This window comes from Phyllobates terribilis, unplaced genomic scaffold (assembly GCF_046119375.1).
Source record: "Phyllobates terribilis strain yellow unplaced genomic scaffold, ASM4611937v1 Scaffold_12__6_contigs__length_324123572, whole genome shotgun sequence".
Lineage (NCBI taxonomy): Eukaryota > Metazoa > Chordata > Amphibia > Anura > Dendrobatidae > Phyllobates > Phyllobates terribilis.
This window is the reverse complement of record NW_027362772.1, coordinates 54,059,324-54,084,156: the sequence shown is the minus strand read 5'-3', so window position 1 is coordinate 54,084,156 and position 24,833 is coordinate 54,059,324. Positions and strand designations below refer to the sequence as shown.

The 24,833-nt window shown below is 44.5% G+C and overlaps 1 protein-coding gene across 1 annotated transcript; it reads left to right on the top strand.

Moving 5' to 3' along the window:
- Nucleotides 1-146: 146 nt before the first annotated feature.
- LOC141173058 (phospholipase A2 inhibitor NAI-like) lies at nucleotides 147-23,968 on the top strand. Its single transcript, XM_073657693.1, has 5 exons — nucleotides 147-302; nucleotides 15,657-15,773; nucleotides 16,575-16,724; nucleotides 17,823-17,954; nucleotides 23,087-23,968. Exons 1-5 carry the CDS (start codon nucleotides 251-253, stop codon nucleotides 23,278-23,280), a joined length of 645 nt encoding a protein of 214 aa, XP_073513794.1. The 5' UTR covers nucleotides 147-250; the 3' UTR covers nucleotides 23,281-23,968.
- The last annotated feature ends 865 nt before the right edge of the window (nucleotides 23,969-24,833 follow it).

Genomic DNA, 24,833 nt, shown 5'->3' with positions numbered 1-24,833 from the left:
TGATATGTGATTGGCAGCAGCGTGATGGGGTGTGATGGGCTGCAGTGCAGATCTGTCCATACACTGTTCTTGTATTTGTGACTAGTTTCTATCTTGCTCTCAGTTATGGGGGCCCCGTGTTGGGCCCTGAGCCTGTAGCTCCCGGCTTCCATTGCTCTCCCCTCCTCTCTCGCCCCCCGCCATCCTGCGTATAAAGCGCCACACCCTGAGGACGGACGGGCAGAGCATCCCAGCACCGCACAGCAGCAGCATGGTGGCCGGCGTCGCCCTCCTCTGCCTGCTGGCCGGCTTACTGGACGGAGGTGAGCGCTGGTGTGTGCAGTGATGCAGCAGAGCTGAGCCGCACAGGAGAGCCGCACACTCAGCTCTGCTGCATCGTGTGTCTGTAGTGCGCGGTCCCCACTCCCGGGCTGATCCTGCGTGACTGTGTCTGGGTGATGTCTGCCTGTGACGCGGCACATTGGAAGGAATTGGGAACCAGACAGGACCACGGACAGGGACTGATGAGGACGAGCCTATATATGGCGGCAACATACTCTGCAGCGCTGTACTGAGAGACAGTCACTCCCGTCATCCCTGTCCCCATGGGGCTCATTTTCCTGAATGATTATGGAGCTTATGACGAGACTAAATCAGCGTAGAGATCCTCATTCCTCAACATCATAACACACCTCAGCTGCTGCAGAACCTCATAACACACCTCAGCTGCTGCAGAACCTCATAACACACCTCAGCTGCTGCAGAGCCTCATAATACACCTCAGCTGCTGCAGAACCTCATAATACACCTCAGCTGCTGCAGAACCTCATAACACACCTCAGCTGCTGCAGAACCTCATAACACACCTCAGCTGCTGCAGAACCTCTTTACACATCTCAGCTGCTGCAGAGCCTCATAATACACCTCAGCTGCTGCAGAGCCTCATAATACACCTCAGCTGCTGCAGAACCTCATAGCACACCTCAGCTGCTGCAGAACATCCTAATACACCTCAACTGCTGCAGAACATCCTAATACACCTCAGCTGCTGCAGAACCTCATAATACACCTCAGCTGCTGCAGAACATCCTAATACACCTCAGCTGCTGCAGAACATCCTAATACACCTCAGCTGCTGCAGAACCTCATAATACACCTCAGCTGCTGCAGAACATCCTAATACACCTCAGCTGCTGCTGAACATCCTAATACACCTCAGCTGCTGCAGAACATCCTAATACACCTCAGCTGCTGCAGAACCTCATAATATACCTCAGCTGCTGCAGAACATCCTAATACACCTCAGCTGCTGCATAACCTCATAATACACCTCAGCTGCTGCAGAACATCCTAATACACCTCAGCTGCTGCAGAACATCCTAATACACCTCAGCTGCTGCAGAACCTCATAATACACCTCAGCTGCTGCAGAACCTCATAATATACCTCAGCTGCTGCAGAACCTCATAATACACCTCAGCTGCTGCAGAACATCCTAATACACCTCAGCTGCTGCAGAACCTCATAATACACTTCAGTAACTTCTAATCTTATTAGACATTTACTTGCATATTTTTAACCCTTCATAGCATATAATTAAAGGGGCGGCGCTGTACAGGAAAGGGCCGCGGCTTTACATAAGTGCAGTGACCCCCTCATTGTTAGGATGTTTGGGGGTCCTGGTGGTCAGACCCCCACTTATTTACACAGTAATGGCATCTTTTTTTAGCCTTTTGTCCGTGGTGGGTAGGTATACGCTGAGTGCAGGCGATGGCTGGGCAGCTTCCATTGCAGGTAGAAAGCTGGAGTGTAATGAATCTCTTTCCCTAAAATCCATGGCGGTGACCTCAGCCCCATTAGTGACGTAGCAGACGGGAGTCGGAACAAGTAATTGACTTCTTGATTCCCTTCCAGCCGCTCAGTAACGTTATATACTCGCTGTATATCGGGACTGGCCGGATTACGCATCGTTGCTGGACTGGGGGGCAGGGCTCACATTATCCAATGCTAACAGATGGGGGTGACCGGGCGACCAGCAGTCTCAGCCCATGGCCTCCAGCATGCCTGACTAGAGTAAAAACTTCCTGTCCTCAGGTACAAAAGAAAAATCAGCTTTGGATCACAAACTGCAGATGTAACATCCGATGCATAGACAGAGAAGGGGGCTGCTGTATGTCTGCTTATTCCTAAATCTGAGTCAGCCCCCTTCTCTGTCACATCCGATGCATAGACAGAGGAGGCTGCAGTTTGTCTGCTTAGTCCCATACCTGAGCCAGCCCCCTTCTCTGTCACGGACAATGCATAGGCAGGGAAGGGGGCTACTGTATTTCTGCTTATTCCTAAATCTGAGTCATCCCCCTTCTCTATCATATCTGATGCATAAACAGAGGAGGCTACTGTTTGCTTATTTCCATATCTGAGCCAGCCCCCTTCTCTGTCACATCCAATGCATAGACGGAGAATGTGGCTGCTCATTCCCATAGCTGAGCCAGCCCCCTTCTCTGTCATGGCATAAACAGGGAAGGAGACTGCTCTATTTCTGCTTATTTCCATACCTGAGATAGCCCCCTTCTCTGTCATATCCTATGCATAGACAGAGAAGGAGGCTGCTGTTTGCCTGCTTTTCCCATATCTGAGCCAGCCCCCTTCTCTGTCACAGATGATGCATAGACAGGGAAGGGGGCTACTGTATGTCTGCTTATTCCTAAATCTGAGCCAGCCCCCTTCTCTATCATATCTGATGCATAAACAGAGGATGCTATTGTTTGCTTATTTCCATATCTGAGCCAGCCCCCTTCTCTGTCACATCTGATGCATAGACAGAGGAGGCTGCTGTTTGTCTGCTTATTTCCATACCTGAGCCAGCTTCCTTCTCTGTCACATCCAATGCATAGACAGAGAAGGTGGCTGCATATTCCCGTAGCTGAGCCAGCCCCCTTCTGTCATGGCATAAACAGGGAAGGAGACTGCTTATTTCCATATCTGAGCCAGCCCCCTTCTCTGTCATATCCAATGCATTGACAGAGAAGAAGGCTACAGTTTGTCTGTTTATTCCCATATCTGAGCCAGCCCCCTTCTCTGTCACATCCAATGCGTACCTTTCTTAACTAAAATATATTAGAAGGTGGAATAAATTACTATTTAAGACACACTCGTACAAGATACATTTTTGCAACCTCGACCACCCCTTAAAAAAATGTTTGCACTTGGGCCAGTTATGATATAACCAAATCTGTAAAGCTGTGTTCACACTAAGATTTTTTTTTGCTGAGTTGAGCAGACACTCTCCAGCAAAACTTGTGGTTTTGGAAAATTTTTGCTCCGAAAACTCAGCCAAAAAAAACCTTAGTGTGAACACACCCTAACAGACGCAGGTCCCATCTCTGCGGAGAATGAGGGTCCCCTGATCTGCTTAGGCGGTGGTCACCACATCCAGGCGGAGAGGTGGCAGGACACCTACCCTGGTAGCCAGACTAGATGTCTTTAGCATCAAGTATTATTGATAATTTGCTACAATGTATCAGTCTGCTTTGTTTACAATGTATAAGTCTTTGTTTACAAATATTGTTTACACTGGATACAATTGTAGCAAAAGCTCAATAGAAAAATGTGTGGAATATACAGGTTTGCAGCCTCAGATTGTTCCCATTCCTGGAAATAGTGAATATTAGAAGCACAACATTTGTTAAAAAGTTGCAATTTTTGCCCAGAATTTTTACATCTGAGCTTGGATGGATGAGCTCATTCTATGAATCAAATGAAGAGGGGAAAAAAATCCATTTAGCTGCATTTCTTGGATTTATTACCAAGGGCGTCCTCGTTCTCAGTCACTTCTGGGCATTGTGGAAGACGCCGGAAATATTAATTGCAAAGGAGCCTTCTAAAAAAACAAATCCGGGAAAGCGCGGCCCCCCGCAGGACCCATAGTCTGCCATGTTTCTCCAGGAAAGCGGTTTTGTGCCTTTAAAGGGGACATCCACTTTATAAGCCTCTTAACTTGATCACGAGCCAGTGGTACCCATCACTCCAACCTAGGGACAGTCCAAGTAACTCGGGAAAGTTGGCAAGTAGGTGGCAGTCCATTCGAAAGGGGCCATTACAGTGCCCCTTTTTCAATATCGGTGTGGGTTCCCCCAAAGATTAACAATTTATCACCTGTGATATCTTGTCCAGTTGGGAATAATCATTTAATGAACGGATAAATAAATTCTAAGAGGGTTGGGACCAGTTACTGTAAACCAGGGGGAGTCAGGGTAAGACAAGCAGACTTGGACTTTGGCAAACAACTTGGTGGTTACAGTCTTTGAAACACAACTAAGCTATTAGAGTGTTTGCCATACAATTTGCCAGTTATAGTCTTTGGCACACGGCTGTGCAGTTTCAGTCTTTCTCACATAGCTTGGTACTTAGAGTGTTTGGAAAATATTTTAGTGGTTACAGTCTTTGGTAGACGACTTGGCGGTTACAGACTTTGGTAGACGACTTGGCGGTTGCAGTCCTTGGTACACGACTTGGCTGTTACAGTCTTTGGTAAACTACTTGGTGGTTACAGTCTTTGGTACACGACTTGGCTGTTACAGTCTTTGGTAGACTACTTGGTGGTTACAGTCTTTGGTACACGACTTGGTGGTTACAGTCTTTGGTACACGACTTGGCGTTTACAGTCTTTGGTACACGACTTGGCGGTTACAGTCCTTGGTACATGACTTGGTGGTTACAGTCTTTGGTACACAACTTGGCTGTTACAGTCTTTGGTAAACTACTTGGTGGTTACAGTCTTTGGTAAACTACTTGGCGGTTACAGTCTTTGGTACACGACTTGGTGGTTACAGTCTTTGGTACACGACTTGGCGGTTACAGTCCTTGGTGCACGACTCGTCTGTTACAGTCTTTGGTACACGACTTGGTGGTTACAGTCTTTGATAAACTACTTGGTGGTTACAGTCTTTGATACACGACTTGGCGGTTACAGTCCTTGGTACACAACTCGGCTGTTACAGTCTTCGGTACATGACTTGGCTGTTACAGTCTTTGGTAAACTACTTGGTGGTTACAGTCTTTGGTACACGACTTGGCGGTTACAGTCTTTGGTACACGACTTGGTGGTTACAGTCCATGGTACACGACTTAGTGGTTACAGTCTTTGGTAAAATACTTGGTGGTTACAGTCTTTGGTACACGACTTGGTGGTTACAGTCCTTGGTACACGACTTGGCGGTTACAGTCCTTGGTACACGACTTGGCGGTTACAGTCTTTGGTGCACAACTTGCCGGTTACAGTCCTTGGTACACGACTCGGCTGTTACAGTCTTTGGTAAACTACTTGGTTACAGTATTTGGTACACGACTTGGTGGTTACAGTCTTTGGTACACAACTTGCCGGTTACAGTCCTTGGTACACGACTCGGCTGTTACAGTCTTTGGTAAACTACTTGGTTACAGTATTTGGTACATGACTTGGTGGTTACAGTCTTTGATAAACTACTTGGTGGTTACAGTCTTTGGTACACGACTTTGGTTACAGTCTTTGATAAACTACTTGGTTGTTACAGTCTTTGGTACACGACTTGGTGGTTACAGTCTTTGATAAACTACTTGGCGGTTACAGTCCTTGGTACACGACTCGGCTATTACAGTCTTTGGTAAACTACTTGGTTACAGTATTTGGTACACAACTTGGCGGTTACAGTCTTTGGTACATAACTTGGAGGTTACAGTCTTTGATACACAACTTGGTGGTTACAGTCTTTGGTACACAACTTGTCGGTTACAGTCTTTGGTACACGACTTGGCGATTACAGTCTTTGATAAACTACTTGGTGGTTTCAGTCCTTGGTACACGACTTGGCTTTTACCATCCTTGGTACATGACTTGGCGGTTACAGTCCTTGGTACACGACTTGGCGGTTACAGTCCTTGGTACACAACTCGGCTATTACAGTCTTTGGTACACGACTTGGTGGTTACAGTCTTTGATAAACTACTTGGCGGTTACAGTCTTTGGTACACGACTTGGCGGTTACAGTCCTTGGTACACGACTTGGCGGTTACAGTCCTTGGAACACGACTTGGCGGTTACAGTCTTTGGTACACAACTTGCCGGTTACAGTCTTTGGTACACGACTCGGCTGTTACAGTCTTTGGTACACGACTTGGCGGTTACAGTCTTTGGTACATGACTCGGCTGTTACAGTCTTTGGTACACGACTTGGTGGTTACAGTTTTTGGTAAACTACTCGGTGGTTACAGTCATTGGTAAACTACTTGGCGGTTAAAGTCTTTGGTGCACAACTTGGCGGTTACAGTCTTTGGTACACGACTTGGCGTTTACAGTCCTTGGTACACGACTTGGCTGTTACAGTCTTTGGTAAACTACTTGGTGGTTATAGTTTTTGGTACACGACTTGGCGGTTACAGTCTTTGGTACACGACTTGGCTGTTACAGTCTTTGGTAGACTACTTGGTGGTTACAGTCTTTGGTACACGACTTTGTGGTTACAGTCTTTGGTACACGACTTGGCGGTTACAGTCTTTGGTACACGACTTGGCGGTTACAGTCCTTGGTGCACGACTTGGTGGTTTCAGTCTTTGGTACACGACTTGGCTGTTACAGTCTTTGGTAAACTACTTGGCGGTTACAGTCTTTGGTAAACTACTTGGCGGTTACAGTCTTTGGTACACGACTTGGTGGTTACAGTCTTTGGTACACGACTTGGCGGTTACAGTCCTTGGTACACGACTCGTCTGTTACAGTCTTTGGTACACGACTTGGTGGTTACAGTCTTTGATAAACTACTTGGTGGTTACAGTCTTTGGTACACGACTTGGCGGTTACAGTCCTTGGTACACGACTTGGCGGTTACAGTCTTTTGTACATGACTTGGTGGTTACAGTCCATGGTACACGACTTAGTGGTTTCAGTCTTTGGTAAAATACTTGGTGGTTACAGTCTTTGGTACACGACTTGGTGGTTACAGTCCTTGGTACACGACTTGGCGGTTACAGTCCTTGGTACACGACTTGGCGGTTACAGTCTTTGGTACACAACTTGCCGGTTACAGTCCTTGGTACACGACTCGGCTGTTACAGTCTTTGGTAAACTACTTGGTTACAGTATTTGGTACACGACTTGGTGGTTACAGTCTTTGGTACACAACTTGCCGGTTACAGTCCTTGGTACACGACTCGGCTGTTACAGTCTTTGGTAAACTACTTGGTTACAGTATTTGGTACATGACTTGGTGGTTACAGTCTTTGATAAACTACTTGGTGGTTACAGTCTTTGGTACACGACTTTGGTTACAGTCTTTGATAAACTACTTGGTGGTTACAGTCTTTGGTACACGACTTGGTGGTTACAGTCCTTGATAAACTACTTGGCGGTTACAGTCCTTGGTACACGACTCGGCTATTACAGTCTTTGGTAAACTACTTGGTTACAGTATTTGGTACACAACTTGGCGGTTACAGTCTTTGGTACATAACTTGGAGGTTACAGTCTTTGATACACAACTTGGTGGTTACAGTCTTTGGTACACAACTTGGCGGTTACAGTCTTTGGTACACGACTTGGCGGTTACAGTCTTTGATAAACTACTTGGTGGTTACAGTCCTTGGTACACGACTTGGCGGTTACCATCCTTGGTACATGACTTGGCGGTTACAGTCCTTGGTACACGACTCGGCTATTACAGTCTTTGGTAAACTACTTGGTTACAGTATTTGGTACACAACTTGGCGGTTACAGTCTTTGGTACATAACTTGGAGGTTACAGTCTTTGATACACAACTTGGTGGTTACAGTCTTTGGTACACAACTTGGCGGTTACAGTCTTTGGTACACGACTTGGCGGTTACAGTCTTTGATAAACTACTTGGTGGTTACAGTCCTTGGTACACGACTTGGCGGTTACCATCCTTGGTACATGACTTGGCGGTTACAGTCCTTGGTACACGACTTGGCGGTTAGAGTCCTTGGTACACAACTCGGCTGTTACAGTCTTTGGTAAACTACTTGGTTACAGTCTTTGGTAAACGACTTGGCGGTTACAGTCTTTGGCACACGACTCGGCTATTACAGTCTTTGGTACACGACTTGGTGGTTACAGTCTTTGATAAACTACTTGGCGGTTACAGTCTTTGGTACACGATTTGGCGGTTACAGTCCTTGGTACACGACTTGGCGGTTACAGTCCTTGGAACACGACTTTGCAGTTACAGTCTTTGGTACACAACTTGCCGGTTACAGTCTTTGGTACACGACTCGGCTGTTACAGTCTTTGGTAAACTACTTGGTTACAGTCTTTGGTACACGACTTGGCGGTTACAGTCTTTGGTACATGACTCGGCTGTTACAGTCTTTGGTACACGACTTGGTGGTTACAGTCTTTGATAAACTACTTGGTGGTTACAGTCCTTGGTACACGACTTGGCGGTTACAGTCCTTGGTACACGACTTGGCGGTTACAGTCCTTGGTACACGACTTGGCGGATACAGTCCTTGGTACACGACTTGGCGGTTACTGTCTTTGGTACACAACTTGCCGGTTACAGTCATTGGTACACGACTCGGCTGTTACAGTCTTTGGTAAACTACTTGGTTACAGTATTTGGTACACGACTTGGTGGTTGCAGTCTTTGATAAACTACTTGGTGGTTACAGTCCTTGGTACATGACTCGGCTATTATAGTCTTTGGTAAACTACTTGGTTACAGTATTTGGTACACGACTAGGCGGTTACAGTCTTTGGTACACAACTTGGCGGTCACAGTCTTTGGTACATAACTTGGTGGTTACAGTCTTTGATACACAACTTGGCGGTTACAGTCTTTGGTACACAACTTGGCGGTTACAGTCTTTGGTACATGACTTGGCGGTTACAGTCTTTGATAAACTAGTGGTGGTTACAGTCTTTGGTACACGACTTGGCGATTACCGTCCTTGGTACATGACTTGGCGGTTACAGTCCTTGGTACACGACTTGGCGATTACAGTCCTTGGTACACGACTCGGCTGTTACAGTCTTTGGTAAACTACTTGGTTACAGTCTTTGGTACACGACTTGGTGGTTACAGTCTTTGATAAACTACTTGGTGGTTACAGTCTTTGATACACAACTTGGCGGTTACAGTCCTTGGTACACAACTTGGCGGTTACAGTCTTTGGTACACAACTTGGCGGTTACAGTCTTTGGTACACGACTTGGCGGTTACAGTCTTTGATACACAACTTGGCAGTTTCAGTCTTTGGTACACGACTTGGCGGTTACAGTCTTTGGTACACGACTTGGCAGTTACAGTCTTTGATACACAACTTGACGGTTACAGTCTTTGGTACACGACTTGGCGGTTACAGTCTTTGGTACACGACTTGGCGGTTACAGTCTTTGAAACACAACTAAGTTATTAGAGTCTTTGACATAGACATACAACTTGCCAGTTATAGTCTTTGGCACATAGCTGTGCAGTTTCAGTCTTTCTCACATAGCTTGGTAGTTATAGTGTTTGGCAATCAGCTTAGTGGTTACAGTCTTTGGTACACAACTTGGTGGTTTCAGTCTTTGATACACAACTTTGTGGTTACAGTCTTTGATACACAATTTGTTGGTTACAGTCTTTGGCACACAGCTCGAAAGTTACAGTAAATGATGACAACACTACTTTTAAGAACTTGGACACGAGGAAGACAAGGTAACAATCTATCTCTCACTTTCCCAGAAAAATATTGCATAACATATAGTCAATGCACTGCACAGTATATAGACTAGGCTTCTCTGGACAACCGAGCTGCAGGACCCTGCACTATACCATCTCACCTCGTCACTGACCAGAGACCTTACGGTGCCTTTTTTTTTTTACAGACATAATGATCTGCAATTAAACATGTTAAAGGGTTTCTTGCAATTACACAACATTGTTCTTAAGGTATTTAATTCAGCGTAAAAGTATCAGGAGGTTGCTCCGTATTTTATGTAGATTTTTGGAACAAGTGGCGGATACGATGGTGATCGATAGATCGCGGAGAGGCCCGGGCTGATAGCACTGAATGTACTTTTGCCCAATGCCCAGGGGATCCTGAATGCATCTCAGTCTACTTTTTTGACCAGTCAGATGCTTGGAAAAAGTACAATTAGTGCGGACAACGATTAATCATCATTCTGCAGATTCCGGAAAGCTGCATTGCTCGTCTTCGGCTGCCAAAATATAGCTGAGCTTCCAGCAAAGGCACGGGGAGTCACCATGTCAGGACTGAAGCTAGAGGATGAGAGGGACTGGCATACTGGCTTCACAGATTAAATTAAAAGGATTGTCCAGGTCCACGATATTGAAGCCCTGTCCTGCAGCAACCCCATCGATCAGCTGTGATGTACACTATAAACTGTAGTATCCATTCTTAGGTCAACTCCCAATCACTTCAGTAGTATGTGACATTGACCACTGTACAGAGCTGTGCTGTCCAAGCACCATTTACGTCATACATACCAGCTGCCTACTAACAGCTTATCTGTGCAGGTGCCAGAGCTCCAGTGATCCTCAGGATGAATCATCAATATCTTAGTCCTAGAGACCCCTTTAAGATAAGGCTGAATGCGTTTTGCTTTAGTTGCCTTTTTTTTTGTAGAAACAACACCACTCTTGTCTATAGGCCGAGTTCCATCACCATATACGCCATACATACCCGCTGCCTACTAACAGCTTCTCTGTGCTGGTGCCGCACCTCCAGTGATCCTCAGGATGAGTCATCAATATCTTAGTCCTAGGTGACACCTTTAAGATAAGGCTGAATGTTTTTTTGCTTTAGTTGCCTTTTTTTCCTAGAAACAGTACTACTCTTGTCTATAGGCCGAGTCCCATCACCATACACGCCATACATGCCTGCTGCCTACTAACAGCTTCTCTGTGCAGGTTCCAGAGGTCCAGTGATCCTTAGGATCAGTCATCAATATCTTAGTCCGGCTGGACGACCCCTTTAAGATAAGACTAAATGTTTTTTTGCTTTAGTTGCCTCTTTTTTTCTAGAAACAACACCACTCTTGTCTATAGGCCGAGTCCCAGCACAATATACGTCATACATACCGCTGACTACTAACAGCTTATCTGTGTAGGTGCCGCAGCTCCAGTGATCCTCAGGATGAGTCATCAATATCTTAGTCCTAGATGACCCCTTTAAGATAAGGCTGAATGCGTTTTGCTTTAGTTGCCTTTTTTTTGTAGAACCAACACCACTCTTGTCTATAGGCCGAGTCCCAGCACAATATACGTCATACATACCGGCTGACTACTAACAGCTTCTCTGTGCAGGTGCCGCAGCTCCAGTGATCCTCAGGATGAGTCATCAATATCTTAGTCCTGGACGACCCCTTTAATTTAAGGCTGGGGATGAGCTGCAATACCAGAAATAACCTATAGATAAAAGTGGAGCTATTTCTGTAAAAAGAATTACTGGTGCGGGACTGGAGGGGGCGTCAGAGCCTGACATAGAGTTTCAAAGAGCACAGTTTTGCCTGGAGTATTCCTAAAAGGGGGACCTGTTACCAGTCCTAAAATGTCCATTTTAGTAAATACCTGTATTCCTCATGAAATAACAACTTCGGATCATCATTTTTTTTATTACTAATTTTTATATTTTGTCCCCCTGTTATTCCTCCTGAAAATGTATGAGCGTTACTGTTTCACTTCTCAAGGAGGAGCGTCTCTACACTGTCAGCGCTGATTGGACACTGTCAGAGTAGTCAGGGACACTCCCCCTTCCCATTGATAAAAGACATGTGTCAATTTATTCATAAACTTTCAGGAGGAATAATAGAGGAATGGCACAAAATAGAATTTGGAGAAAAGATGCAAGAACGAAAGAGAAAAAGCCCTGTGATCCCCTATGACAACACTTCTTACACATTTAATATAAAAATCACTTTATGACTGTTCTGATTACGATCTGCTCAAACGTATCAGCAACAAAAAAAAAAAAACATATTTATTTTAGTGATTTCCATCCGGCGCTGACTTATTTCACTGTGTTTAATGTCAGGGGTAAAGAGATTTTGTTCCAAAATACCAAAATAGTCGCCGGGATGAAAGGAGCACCTGCAAAATAGGTCAGCGAGCGGCGGGGATGACGCACGGGGCAGAGCAGTGTGTGTACAGGAATAACAAATCGCTTTATGGAAGTGACATCTGGTGCCGAGACGGTAAATACCGGGCGTCAGCCGCGGCACAGTGAGCAATGATTCAAGGGCATACAGGTAGCGCGACTGCACAGCAGAGTTATCATAGGGACACATCTACTATTACATAGAGGTGATCTATAGTTTATTATAATGCTCCATGTACAGAGTAGTTATCCTCACTCCTAAAGCGCAGGCCCCTATCACGGACATTTGGGCTGACGATCTGGCCTCCTACTTCACGGAGAAAATAGAAAATATCCGTCAGGAACTCAGCTCTCAGTCACCAAGTGCCGTGACCTCCCCACATCTCATCTGGATCACTCTCCACATTTGACCCAGTCACAGAAGAAGAAGTCTCCAGGCTCCTCTACTACATGCACCACTGACCCCATTCCCTCACACCTACTCCAGACTCTCTCTACAGTCCTCACTACTCACCTAACTAAAATTTTCAATCTCTCTTTTGGTATCTTCCCCTCCTCCTTTAAACACTCCATCATTACTCTATTATTAAAAAAAAAGCCCTCTCTCGACCCTTCCTGCACAAACAACTACAGACCAGTCTCCAATGTTCCCTTCATCTCTAAACTCTTGGAGCGCCTGGTCTACTCCCGCCTTACCAGTTACCTCTCCACTCACTCTCTTCTAGATCCATCACAGTCTGGCTTCTTCTGCCCCCTACATTCTACAGAAATTGCACTCATCAAAGTAACCAGTAGCCTTCTGACAGCAAAACATAATGGTGACTACTCTCTGCTCATTCTTCTTGACCTCTCTGCAGCTTTCGACACTGTTGACCACCATCTCCTTCTCTCTATGCTCCACTCAACTGGCGTAAATCACACTGCTCTCTCCTGGTTCTCCTCCTATCTTTCTGACCGGTCCTTCAGTGTATCGTTCTCTGACTCTACTTCTTCTCCTCTTCCTCTCACTATTGGGGTCCATCAGGGGTCAGTCCTTGGCCCTCTTCTCTTCCTCTCACTATTGGGGTCCCTCAGGGGTCAGTCCTTGGCCCTCTTCTCTTCCTCTCACTATTGGGGTCCCTCAGGGGTCAGTCCTTGGCCCTCTTCTCTTCCTCTCACTATTCAGGTCCCTCAGGGTTCAGTCCTTGGCCCTCTTCTCTCAACTTGGCCCCGATTGGACAGACCATCAGCAAATTTGGCTTTCAGTATCATCTTTATGCTGATGACACAACTTTACACTTCATCCCCTGACCTTACCCCCGCTGTACTACAGAACACCAGTGACTGTCTGTCCGCAATTTCCAACATCATGTCCGCTGTCTATCTGAAACTCAACCTTTCCAAAACTGAACTTATTCTGCTCCCACCGTCTACTCACCTCTCTAAATCTGACATCTCTCTCTCCGTGTGTGGCACTACAATAACACCGAGCCAGCATGTGCGCTTTCGGGTGTTGTGTTTGACACCAATCTTTCCTTCACCTCCCATATGCAATCTCTTGCCCGCTCTTGTTGCTTGCAATTGAAGAATATCTCTAGAATCCACCCATTTCTCACCTTGGAAACAACAAAAACCCTCACTGTTGCCCTGATCCACTCCCGCTATGACTACTGTAATTCTCTATTAATTGCCCCCCCCTCACTCGATTTTCCCCTCTCCAGTCCATCCTTAATGCAGCAGCCAGGGTCATCTATCTGGCTAATCATTACTCAGACGCGTCCACTCTGTGCCAGTCATTGCACTGACTGCCCATACATTAAAGGATTCAATTTAAATTGCTTGTTCTCACCCACAAAGCTCTCCACAGTGTGGCACCCCCCTACATCTCCTCCCTCATTTCTGCTTATCGGCCTACCCATTCTCTATGCTCCGCAAGCGACTTTCGACTAACATCTGCACTAATCCGTACCTCCCACTCCCGGCTCCAAGACTTCTCTCGAGCTGCACCTATTCTCTGGAATGCTTTACCCCAAGAAATTAGGACGAACCACAACTTACACAGTTTTAGGCGCTCCCTAAAAACACATCTGTTTAGGGCGGCCTATCATGTTCCCTAATCGAAGTCCTTTTATATTTTTATAGCCCATTCATTATTTCTCCAAACATAAGTCTCCACCGAACCCAAAAGCACCACAGATACTGGCTGGTGATGAGCTCATGCGGCCTTTATCTATCCCTCATCCCCTCAAGATGGCTGGACCATCCTTGTAAATAAGCCATTGTACTGTGTGTCACCCCCACCTCATTGTAGATTGTATGCTCTTACGAGCAGGGTCGTCATTATTTTAGCTTTAATTATTGTATTATCTTTAGCTATGTTACTTATGACTGTTGTGGATGAACCTCTGAATTGTAAAGCGCTGCGGAATATGTTGGCGCTATATAAATAAAGATTATTATTATTATTGTTTTTATTATCATAGGGACACATCTACTATTACATAGAGGTGACCTATGGTTTATTATAATGATCCCTGTACAGAGTAGTTATCATAGGGACACATCTACTATTACATAGAGGTGACTTATGGTTTATTATAGTGATCCCTGTACAGAGTAGTTATCATAGGGACACATCTACTATTACATAGAGGTGACCTATGGTTTATTATAATGACCCCTGTACAGAGTAGTTATCATAGGGACACATCTACTATTACATAGAGGTGACCTATGGTTTATTATAATGATCCCTGTACAGAGTAGTTATCATAGGGACACATCTACTATTACATAGAGGTGACCTATGGTTTATTATAATGATCCCTGTACAGAGTAGTTATCATAGGGACACATCTACTATTACATAGAGGTGACCTATGGTTTATTATAATGATCCCTGTACAGAGTAGTTATCATAGGGACACACCTACTATTACATAGAGGTGACCTATGGTTTATTATAATGATCCCTGTACAGAGTAGTTATCATAGGGACACACCTACTATTACATAGAGGTGACCTATGGTTTATTATAATGATCCCTGTACAGAGTAGTTATCATAGGGACACATCTACTATTACATAGAGGTGACTTATGGTTTATTATAATGATCCCTGTACAGAGTAGTTATCATAGGGACACATCTACTATTACATAGAGGTGACCTATGGTTTATTATAATGATCCCTGTACAGAGTAGTTATCATAGGGACACACCTACTATTACATAGAGGTGACTTATGGTTTATTATAATGATCCCTGTACAGAGTAGTTATCATAGGGACACATCTACTATTACATAGAGGTGACCTATGGTTTATTATAATGATCCCTGTACAGAGTAGTTATCATAGGGACACATCTACTATTACATAGAGGTGACCTATGGTTTATTATAATGATCCCTGTACAGAGTAGTTATCATAGGGACACACCTACTATTACATAGAGGTGACCTATGGTTTATTATAATGATCCCTGTACAGAGTAGTTATCATAGGGTCACATCTAGTTCCTCTCTAAATAATGCTATTTTCTATGAGTTTCTGTGTTTATTCTGTGACTTATGGAGAAGAAAACCCATATTTTTCTTTTTTTTCAGCCTTTTCCTTGAACTGCTACCACTGCTCCTCCATTGGAATTGACTGTAACACCAACGAGAAGCCGTGTGAAAAAGCCTCTGACATCTGCCTGTCCACCATCACTGAGATCATCACACGTAAGTCCGACGTTCCCTCCCTACAAATTCCCCCCCTGGAGGGCCCCATTTTCTTGCATGGACGTCCATTCATTTACATGGCCTCCACATTATCTGTGTAGAGGTCGCAGCAGCAGAAATGAGCAGCCGCGGTGATCGCCCTAGGGGTCTGCGTGCTGGAAAACCCATGAGAAAGGGGGTCTGAAACACCATTGTGTGAATGGAGTGGTAATGAGCATGTGTGACCACTGCTCCTTTCACTGCCTATAGAAGTGGTGGTCGCACGTGCTCACTACTGCTCTGTTCACACAGGTAAAATTGGGCTGCCCCTTTTTCCTGGGCAAGTGGGGTCTCAGCAGCCAGACCCCCAGTTATCATCTGTTTAGCACATTTATTTAATTCCCGCTGGTCTCCTGAGTATTCCGTTTTTTGAATTTTTTAAATCTGCCATACGGTTCCAGAGAAATAGGCCTTTTTATTTAGTGCTAGTTTTCATGGTCTTTACCAAAGGGGCGTGACTCAGATAAAGCCACACCCACGAGGATCCTGAAAGCCACGCCTCCATAAGAATTAATAATAAAAAGTCCCATATCTCGGGAACCGTATGTCGGATTTAAAAAGTTTAAAAGAAATAAAACTCAGGGAAGCAGCAAGAATAAAATAAGAGCAAAAACTGGAGACTTTTATCTCGGGGACAGGCCCTCTTTATCTTCCTGAGGCATACCCAGACCCCGGTCGGAGTCATACTATGCTAGTTTTTTACAGATCTGCACATTTTTCTGATGAGATAACATTTACATTTTTTTTTTCCAAAATAACCAGAAGGTAAAGGAGCAACAAAATCGATTGTGAGATCCTGTGGGACCAAGGATATGTGCAACGTGACTTACAGCATCTCCCTGAACGCCACCAACCTGTTTGCCACAACCAAGTGCTGCGAGAGAGACAAGTGCCCGACAGGTAGCCTGGAAGGTGAGTGCCTCCCGCCTATGGGATAGCCTGGAAGCACCAGTCAGGACGGGGGTCTCCTCTCCATCCCAAACATGGCGTCATATGGTGCTAACTAATTAACATTTTACACTTGTAAGACTTAATACACATTAAGTCCGTTCCCCTAAGTTGTGCCTAAAGTGGAGTAATTGGTAGAATAGCGGGGAAAGCAGATGATTAGTTTAGCATGCGGGTAAGTTATTGTACCAGTTTTGATAGTGGGTACTACCAGATGGCCAGTCCAGCTGTATATCATTTGGCATGGCTCACCAAAAAGTGCCCATTCTTTTAGATCCCAATTTATATATGTGTTAATGGCAGCCAGACTGCGTCATATTACCCCCAAGGAGAGCCATTAATAAAGTGCAAGTAGCTTTCTCCCACCAGTCACTAGTGGGCACAAACGAGAGGTAGTATAAAGTAGTGTTAGCGCGGGTCGGCAGTGCACAGTTATTTTTCATCCCTTCCCTTATACACATGCACGCTCAGTTTGGTCAAGCATGCATGTGTCCTGTATGAGGGGCTGAAGAGAGCATTGGGCATGCAGAGATTCAACATGCCTGATCCTATTATCCCACATTATTCTACCTCCAGAAGAAAAGTCCACTATACAGTAAGTGGCAGCCCAGTCCTGCTGAAATCGTTGGTTTTGGTTAATGCTAGGCCACTTTCACATGCCCAACATTTGCATCTCCTGAGCTGAACTCAACAGCCTCACATATACCTATGGGTTCGGGTCAGGAGACCCACGGCCGGTCTGGACATTGCGGACCATGACTACTTTAATTGGCATAGTGAGTGATCAGTGGCACTGGTGGACAAAGACAGAAGAGGCTCCTGTGCAAGCACAATATTTGGGCAACCTTGGAGCTCAATCATAATGTACAATTCCACCTGCAATGGAAGTGAAAATGGGCCCCCTTATACCTCTTGGGCCCCTGTGTGGCTGCACAGGTTGCATCAATGATATGTCCACCCGTTCATCAGTGGTAATGATTGGTTTCCCAGGTAAAGAAACATCACCTGTTTTATAGGAAATAATGTAAATGGCCATCTGTGTCTCTCTGTATACTTTGCCAGTACCAAAATTCATGAACGAAAACAAGGTGGAGTGTGTGACATGCAATGAACCCAACGAGAAGTGCAAGAATGCAATCAAAATCAAGTGCACCGGAGAAGAGAAAAAGTGTGCAAGCTACACCGCCATAGACGGTAAGTGCCTGCACCTCCATCATCTCTACCCATGCCCGCTGCGCTACCCCGTTATAACATCCCGCTAGTCATATATGTCCTTGAGGCGACCTCCCGCTGTGCTACCCCATAATAACCATCCCAATAGTCATATATGTCCTCGAGGCGACCGCCTGCTGTGCTACTCCATAATAACAATCCCACTAGTCATATATATGTCCTCGAGTCCACCTCCCACTGTGCTACCCCATAATAACCATCCCACTAGTCATATATGTCCTTGAGGCGACCGCCCACTGCACTACCCCATAATAACCATCCCGCTAGTCATATATGTCCTTGAGGCGACCTCACGCTGCGCTACCCCATAATAACCATCCTGCTAGTCATATATGTCCTTGAGGTGACCTCCCGCTGTGCTACCCCATAATAACCATCCCATTAGTCATATATGTCCTTGAGGCGACCTCACGCTGCGCTACCCCATAATAACCATCCTGCTAGTCATTTATGTCCTCGAGGTGACCTTCCGCTGTGCTACCCCATAATAACCATCCCATTAGTCATATATGTCCTCGAGGCGACCTCCCGCTGCTCTACCCCATAATAACCATCCTGCTAGACATATATGTCCTCGAGGTGACCTCCCGCTGTGCTACCCCATAATAACCATCCTGCTAGTCATATATGTCCTCAAGGTGACCGCCCGCTGAGCTACCCCATAATAACCATCCTGCTACTCATATATGTCCTCAAGGTGACCGACCACTTCACTACCCCATAATAACCATCCAGTTAGTCATATATGTCCTTGAGGCGACCTCCCGCTGCGCTACCCCATAATAACCATCCCGCTAGTCATATATGTCCTCGAGTCCACCTTCTCTGTCACATTACTAAAAATCCTATCCACGCTTGCTAATCTCTATCTAGGAATCAATGTGACCGCCATTACAGATACCAAGGGGTTTGTTCCTCAACTTTCCCAAACTACATAAAACTCTAAACTTTTCTAGTTAGGCAGTGATTTGGGCTAGGAAGTCTGCCATATTGGCTGGATAACATTTTTAGCTCCCATATGACCAGGGGTGTACTTTATTTGTGCACGGGTGTCCATTGCTAACCTAGAATGGGCAAGCTCCTGCTCTAACTGCCAGGATGAGAGAAAGCTCCGATCTCGGCTGTTTCACCCTTTGATCAGGAGCGATCAGGACGTGATCAAAGGGGACGTCCTGCTTTGATTAGATCACAATGACACAATGGAGGATTGGGGGCTCCCCTGTGCATATTGTTTCAGCAAAGAGCCGCAACACACAAGTCACAAAAAATCCAGAGGGTTTGGATTTCTTGTGACTGGTGTGTTATGGCAATGTCAGCGAGGTAACATTTATAAGCCTCAGAGTTTATAAAGCTGTTTGAAAAAGGACCTGTCTAATGTTTACATTAGCAACCAATCACAGTGCAGCTTTCACTTCTTACAGAGCTTTTAAAAATTGAAAGCTGTACTCCGATTGGTTGCTATGGACTTCAATGACAGGTCCTCTCTTTTCATAAATTTGCCCATAGCAACAGCCTGCGCGATAGTGACAGAGCAGTGTTAATTGGTGTAGAGGACTATGATAACATATTACAAGTTAAAAATAATAAATAAAAATCTTATAATGCATTAAAAAATGTAATAAACAAGGTACACACCGAAAAATTACAGACACCTGGATTATTTAGTACAAAATGAACGTTCTTACAAATAGAAGGGGTTATCAAGCCATTCTTTTTTTTAACAACTAGACCAGGCTCAGTCTCGCTGACACTCCGCAGCACCGTCAAATCTCCTTGTTTCCTCTTCCGACGTGGATGGCGTGTAATGGCTGAATCCAATCAGGTCCTAGTTGTTAAAGAAAAAGAAAAAAATAAAGAGGGCTGGACAACCCCCTTTAAAAAAAATTACACATATAGTGGTGTGAAAAAGTGTTTGCCCCCTTCCCGATCTCTTATTCTTTAGCATGTTTGTCACTTAAATGTTTCAGATCACAAAACAAATTTAAATATTAGACAAAGATAACACAAGTAACCACAAAATGCAGTTTTTAAATGAAGGTCTTTATTATTAAGGGAAAAAGAAATCCAAACCTACAGGGTCCTGTGTGAAAAAGTGATTCCCCCATCCTCCTTAAAACATAAATTAACACTGTGGTTTATCACATCTTTGGGAAGCTGAGTTCAATTTCCCTAGCCAGACACAGGCCTGATTACTGCCACAACTGTTCTCAATCAAGAAATCACTTAAATAGGATATGCCTGACAAAGTGAAGTAGACCAAAAGATCCTCAAAAGCTAGACATGCTGCGAGCCAAAGAAATTCAGGAATAAATAAGAAACAAAGTAATTGAGATCTATCAGTCTGGAAAAGGTTATAAAGCCATTTCTAAAGCTTTGGAGCTCCAGCGAACCACAGTGAAAGGCATTATTTACAAATGGTGAAAACATGGAACACTGGTGAATCTTCCCAGGAGTGGCCGGCCGACCAAAATGACCCCTAGAGCGCAGAGACGACTCATTCAAGAGGTCACAAAAGACCCCACAACAACACCCAAAGAACTGCAGGCCTCACTTGCCTCAGTTAAGGTCAGTGTTCATGACTCCACCATAAGAAAGAGACTGGGCAAAAATGGCAGCATGGCAGAATTCCAAGACGAAAACCACTGCTGAGCAAAAAGAACATAAAGAGTAGTCTCAATTTTCCCAGAAAACATCTTGATGATCACCAAGAATTTTGGGAGAATACTCTGTGGACTGACGAGATAAAAGTTTAACTTTTTGTATGTTCCATTACATCTGGCGTAGAAGTAACACAGCATTTCAGAAAATGAACATCATACCTACAGTAAAATATGGTGGTGGTAGTGTGATGGTATGGGGCTGTTTTGCTGCTTCAGGACCTGGAAGAATTGCTGTGGTAAATGGATCCATGAATTCTGCTGTCTACTAAACAATCCTGAAGGAGAATGTCCGGCCATCTGTTCATGACCGCACGCTGAAGCGCACTTGGGTTATGCAGCAGGACAATGATCCACCTCTGAATGGCTTAAGAAAAACAAAATTAAGACTTTGGAGTGGCCTAGTCAAAGTTCTGACCTTAATCCGATTGAGATGCTGTGGCTGGACCTTAAAAAGGCAGTTCATGCTCGGAAACCCTCCAATGTGGCCGAATTACAACAATTTTGCAATAATGAGTGGCCAAAATTCCTCCAGAGCGTTGTAAAAGACTCATTGCCAGTTATCGCAAACGCTCGATTGCAGTAGTTGCTGCTAAGGGCGGCCCAACCAGTTATTAGGATTAGGGGGCAATCACTTTTTGTACACAGGGCCCTGTAGGTTTGGATTTCTTTTTCCCTTAATAATAAAGACCTTCATTTAAAAACTGCATTCTGTGGTTACTTGTGTTATCTTTGTCTCATATTTACATTTGTTTTGTGATCTAAAACATTTAAGTGTGACAAACATACAAAAGAAAAAGAAATCAGAAGGGGGGCAAATACTTTTTCACACCACTGTATTAGCTATCTGGTTTAACAGGTGTTCTAGCAAGAAGGAATAATAATATTTAATTACAATAATATATAATTAGTATAAAATATTTAATAATATATATATAATCTTTTATATGCACACTCCTTAACATTGAAATTGCAACACCAGGAAGTTAAAGTCATGGAATGATGGAAATTACAGGATGGAGAGACGTGTTACTGATCTGCAAATGATGGTAAAATGGAAACATTTTCAAAATATTTCAATTTATTCAGCATGGAGTATGAGCCACATGCAGAAATCCTGGCACTTCCAGCCTCGGTTGCTATCACAGAGAATAATAATAGTCGTCTGAGGAAGGTTCTGCCCTTAAATGCACCTGGGTGAATCATCAAGATCCGCTGCTGGCAGCTCCTTTTTTAATCACTGACCAATGATGTCCCAGATGTACTCGATGGAGACAAGTCCGGAGACGCTGCAGCCATGGGAGCACATTTTGGTGACTCACAACATGCGGCCTTGGCTTTGTCTTGTTGAAAAATGGCTCCGAGAACATTTTGAAAAAATGGCTGCACCACTGGTTCCACGACAAAATCAATATAACGCTGTTAGTGCATCTGGAATGAAGACTATAGGGATTCGGCTACCGAGCATTATGCCACCCCACACCTTAATCCCGACAGTAGGACCGGTGGGACATTCCCCCGTCTCTTCATGGCATTGCCCCCATGGTCTCGTCAGATTAGAAGAATGGCGCGTAGTGATCCCCTCTGTACTGCAAGTGAATTTGGACATCAAGTACCAAGAATAAGACATCACACAGCATTTACACAAACCATCAGAAGGCATCTGCACTACATCGGGCTACGAGTCAGATGTCTAGCTATAGATGTCCATTGACCTCATATCACCACTATCATGGAGGCAGGAATGAAGGTCAGTCCTCTTGGACATTTGTTTTGGACACAGTGATTGCTAGAAATTGGTCTGGAGACCACATGGAAATTGAGATGAAGAGGCCTAAAGCGGGAACCTAAAAGTGTCCAAGTAGCCATTTTTCAACACGACAAATCCAGATTGCATGTTGCTGGTGATACACTTACATCGTCTCCGGACTTGTCGCCCATTGAAAACGTCTGGGATATAATTGCTCAGCAATTGTAAAAGGCAGCTGCCAGCAGCAGATCTTGATGATTCACCCAAGTGCATTCAGTGCAGCAGAACCTTCCTCAGATGACCATTAATAACCTGATGGATAGCAGTCAAGGCTGTAAGTGCGAGGATTTCTGCGCTTATATTCCGTACTGAATAAATCGAGATATTTTTGAAAATTTCTAGCAATCCTGTGATTTCCACGACTTTTCCTTTTTGGTGTTGCAGAATGTTGAGGAGGGTATTTTATTAATACGATGATATTATATTTGTCATATAATTAAGAATGATAATAATAGAATAAAAAAATTTTGCTCAAAAATTTTTTTTTCTCTATTTGCATCCCCAAAAAAACAAGTATAAATGTCACAGTAATTTATATGTATCCCTATATGACAATGAAAGAAGAATTAATCAGAAATGTCCATTAGACCATCATATGACCGCTATACTCTTTGTCTTTCCAACAGCGAAGACAAAGGTGTCGCACTCGGCTCAAACGTGCGTCACGGAGAACGTGTGTGCAATGAAGAACGTGACCGTCCTGCCCTTCGACCAGATTCTCACCAAACAATTCGACTGTTCTAACCAGGCGCCATCGCTGCTCCCCGGTCTTCTGTTCCCTGCGGCCATTGGGATCGCGATGCTCAAGCTGCTGTCATAATATTCCACCCCATATATCACCCCCCATTCCCTACAAGTGGACCCTTCCCGGGCGAGAATGCATTGCGGAGACGTATATACCGTATACAAATGGGGCAATGCATGTGTAACCGCAGGTATATCTCTATAACAGCTCTGAATCATGTATACACGTATGTGCAGAAATTATATTATTATATGGGTCGTGTACAACAGCAACTGCATGGCTACCAAGCTACCCGGACACATTAGTGCACCCTCCGATCCCCGCCGCCATATTACGTAGCAAGTGATATACTCTATATATCCTCAATACGGGATATTCTAAACAGGAGGTCAGCAGCCTACTATGATCCAATCACTGTGGAACTACAACTCCCAGCAGGCAAGTTGTGGTTCCACAACAGCAGGAGCGATGCAGGATGCTGCACTCAGGAGTACAAGCCCCAGCACTCCTACACTGTAATTGAAGATCTCCTTCATATAAGTCTCTCATGAGCATGATGGGACTTGTAGTTCCATGAATAAAAAATAAAAAACACCCTTTCCACCCTCCCTGATTTCTGAAATTGTTACCCGACCGGTGAGACGTGTCTTGTGTTTGGTATACGCTATATACACCACGATCCTCTGTGATTCTTGAAATCTTGCTGTAATTGCATTTCGCTGATTGTTTTTTTTTTTTGGGAATTAAATTAATAATTAAATCATTTTTTTTTTTTTTAATAAAACCTGTCCGGACTCTTTGACTTGTACACTGTTCGATAACACACTTGGGAGGGAACATTGATCACAAGTCCCGAAAACAGCAGTGCTAGTATTAATCCAGAGCAGTCTGCACATTTTTAGCTTTGGAAGTGTCTCAAAAAGCAGATAAAGGACTAGAAAGCAGCAATAACGTAAAACCCGCCAACATAATGTTGTGTAGGTCCCCCTCTATCGGCACACAATGGTCGATCAGGAATGGAAGAATATGACAAAGAGAGACAGTGATCACTTGTCTCCCGATCACAATTCTATCGATCATCTCTGGGATGTGCCGCAAAAAAGTCCGATACATGGAGGCTGCACCGAACAACTTACAGGGCTGCCAGATGCACCATGACATTGGCATACTGACCTATAGCCAGAAGAACACAAGTAGAGATGACATTGCTATAAAAGCAGCGATTTCTGTATGAAATGGTGGTGATCCTCATCTGTAGTTTATTTTCCTACCCTCTCTGAGACTGTACATGCTTTCCGCATGAAACTAAATATATTAAATGGTAATGGTCCTCATCTGTAGTCTGTTTTCCTACCCTCCCTGAGACAGTACATGCTTTCCGCATGAGGCTGTAAATGGATGAAATGGTGGTGGTCCTCATCTGTAGTCTGTTTCTCTACCCTCCATGGGACTGTACATGCTTTCCGCATGAGACTGTAAATGGATGAAATGGTGGTGGTCCTCATCTGTAGTCTGTTTTCCTATCCTCCCTGAGACTGTACATGCTTTCCACATGAGACTGTAAATATATGAAATGGTAATGGTCCTCATCTGTAGTCTGTTTTCCTACCCTCCCTGAGACAGTACAT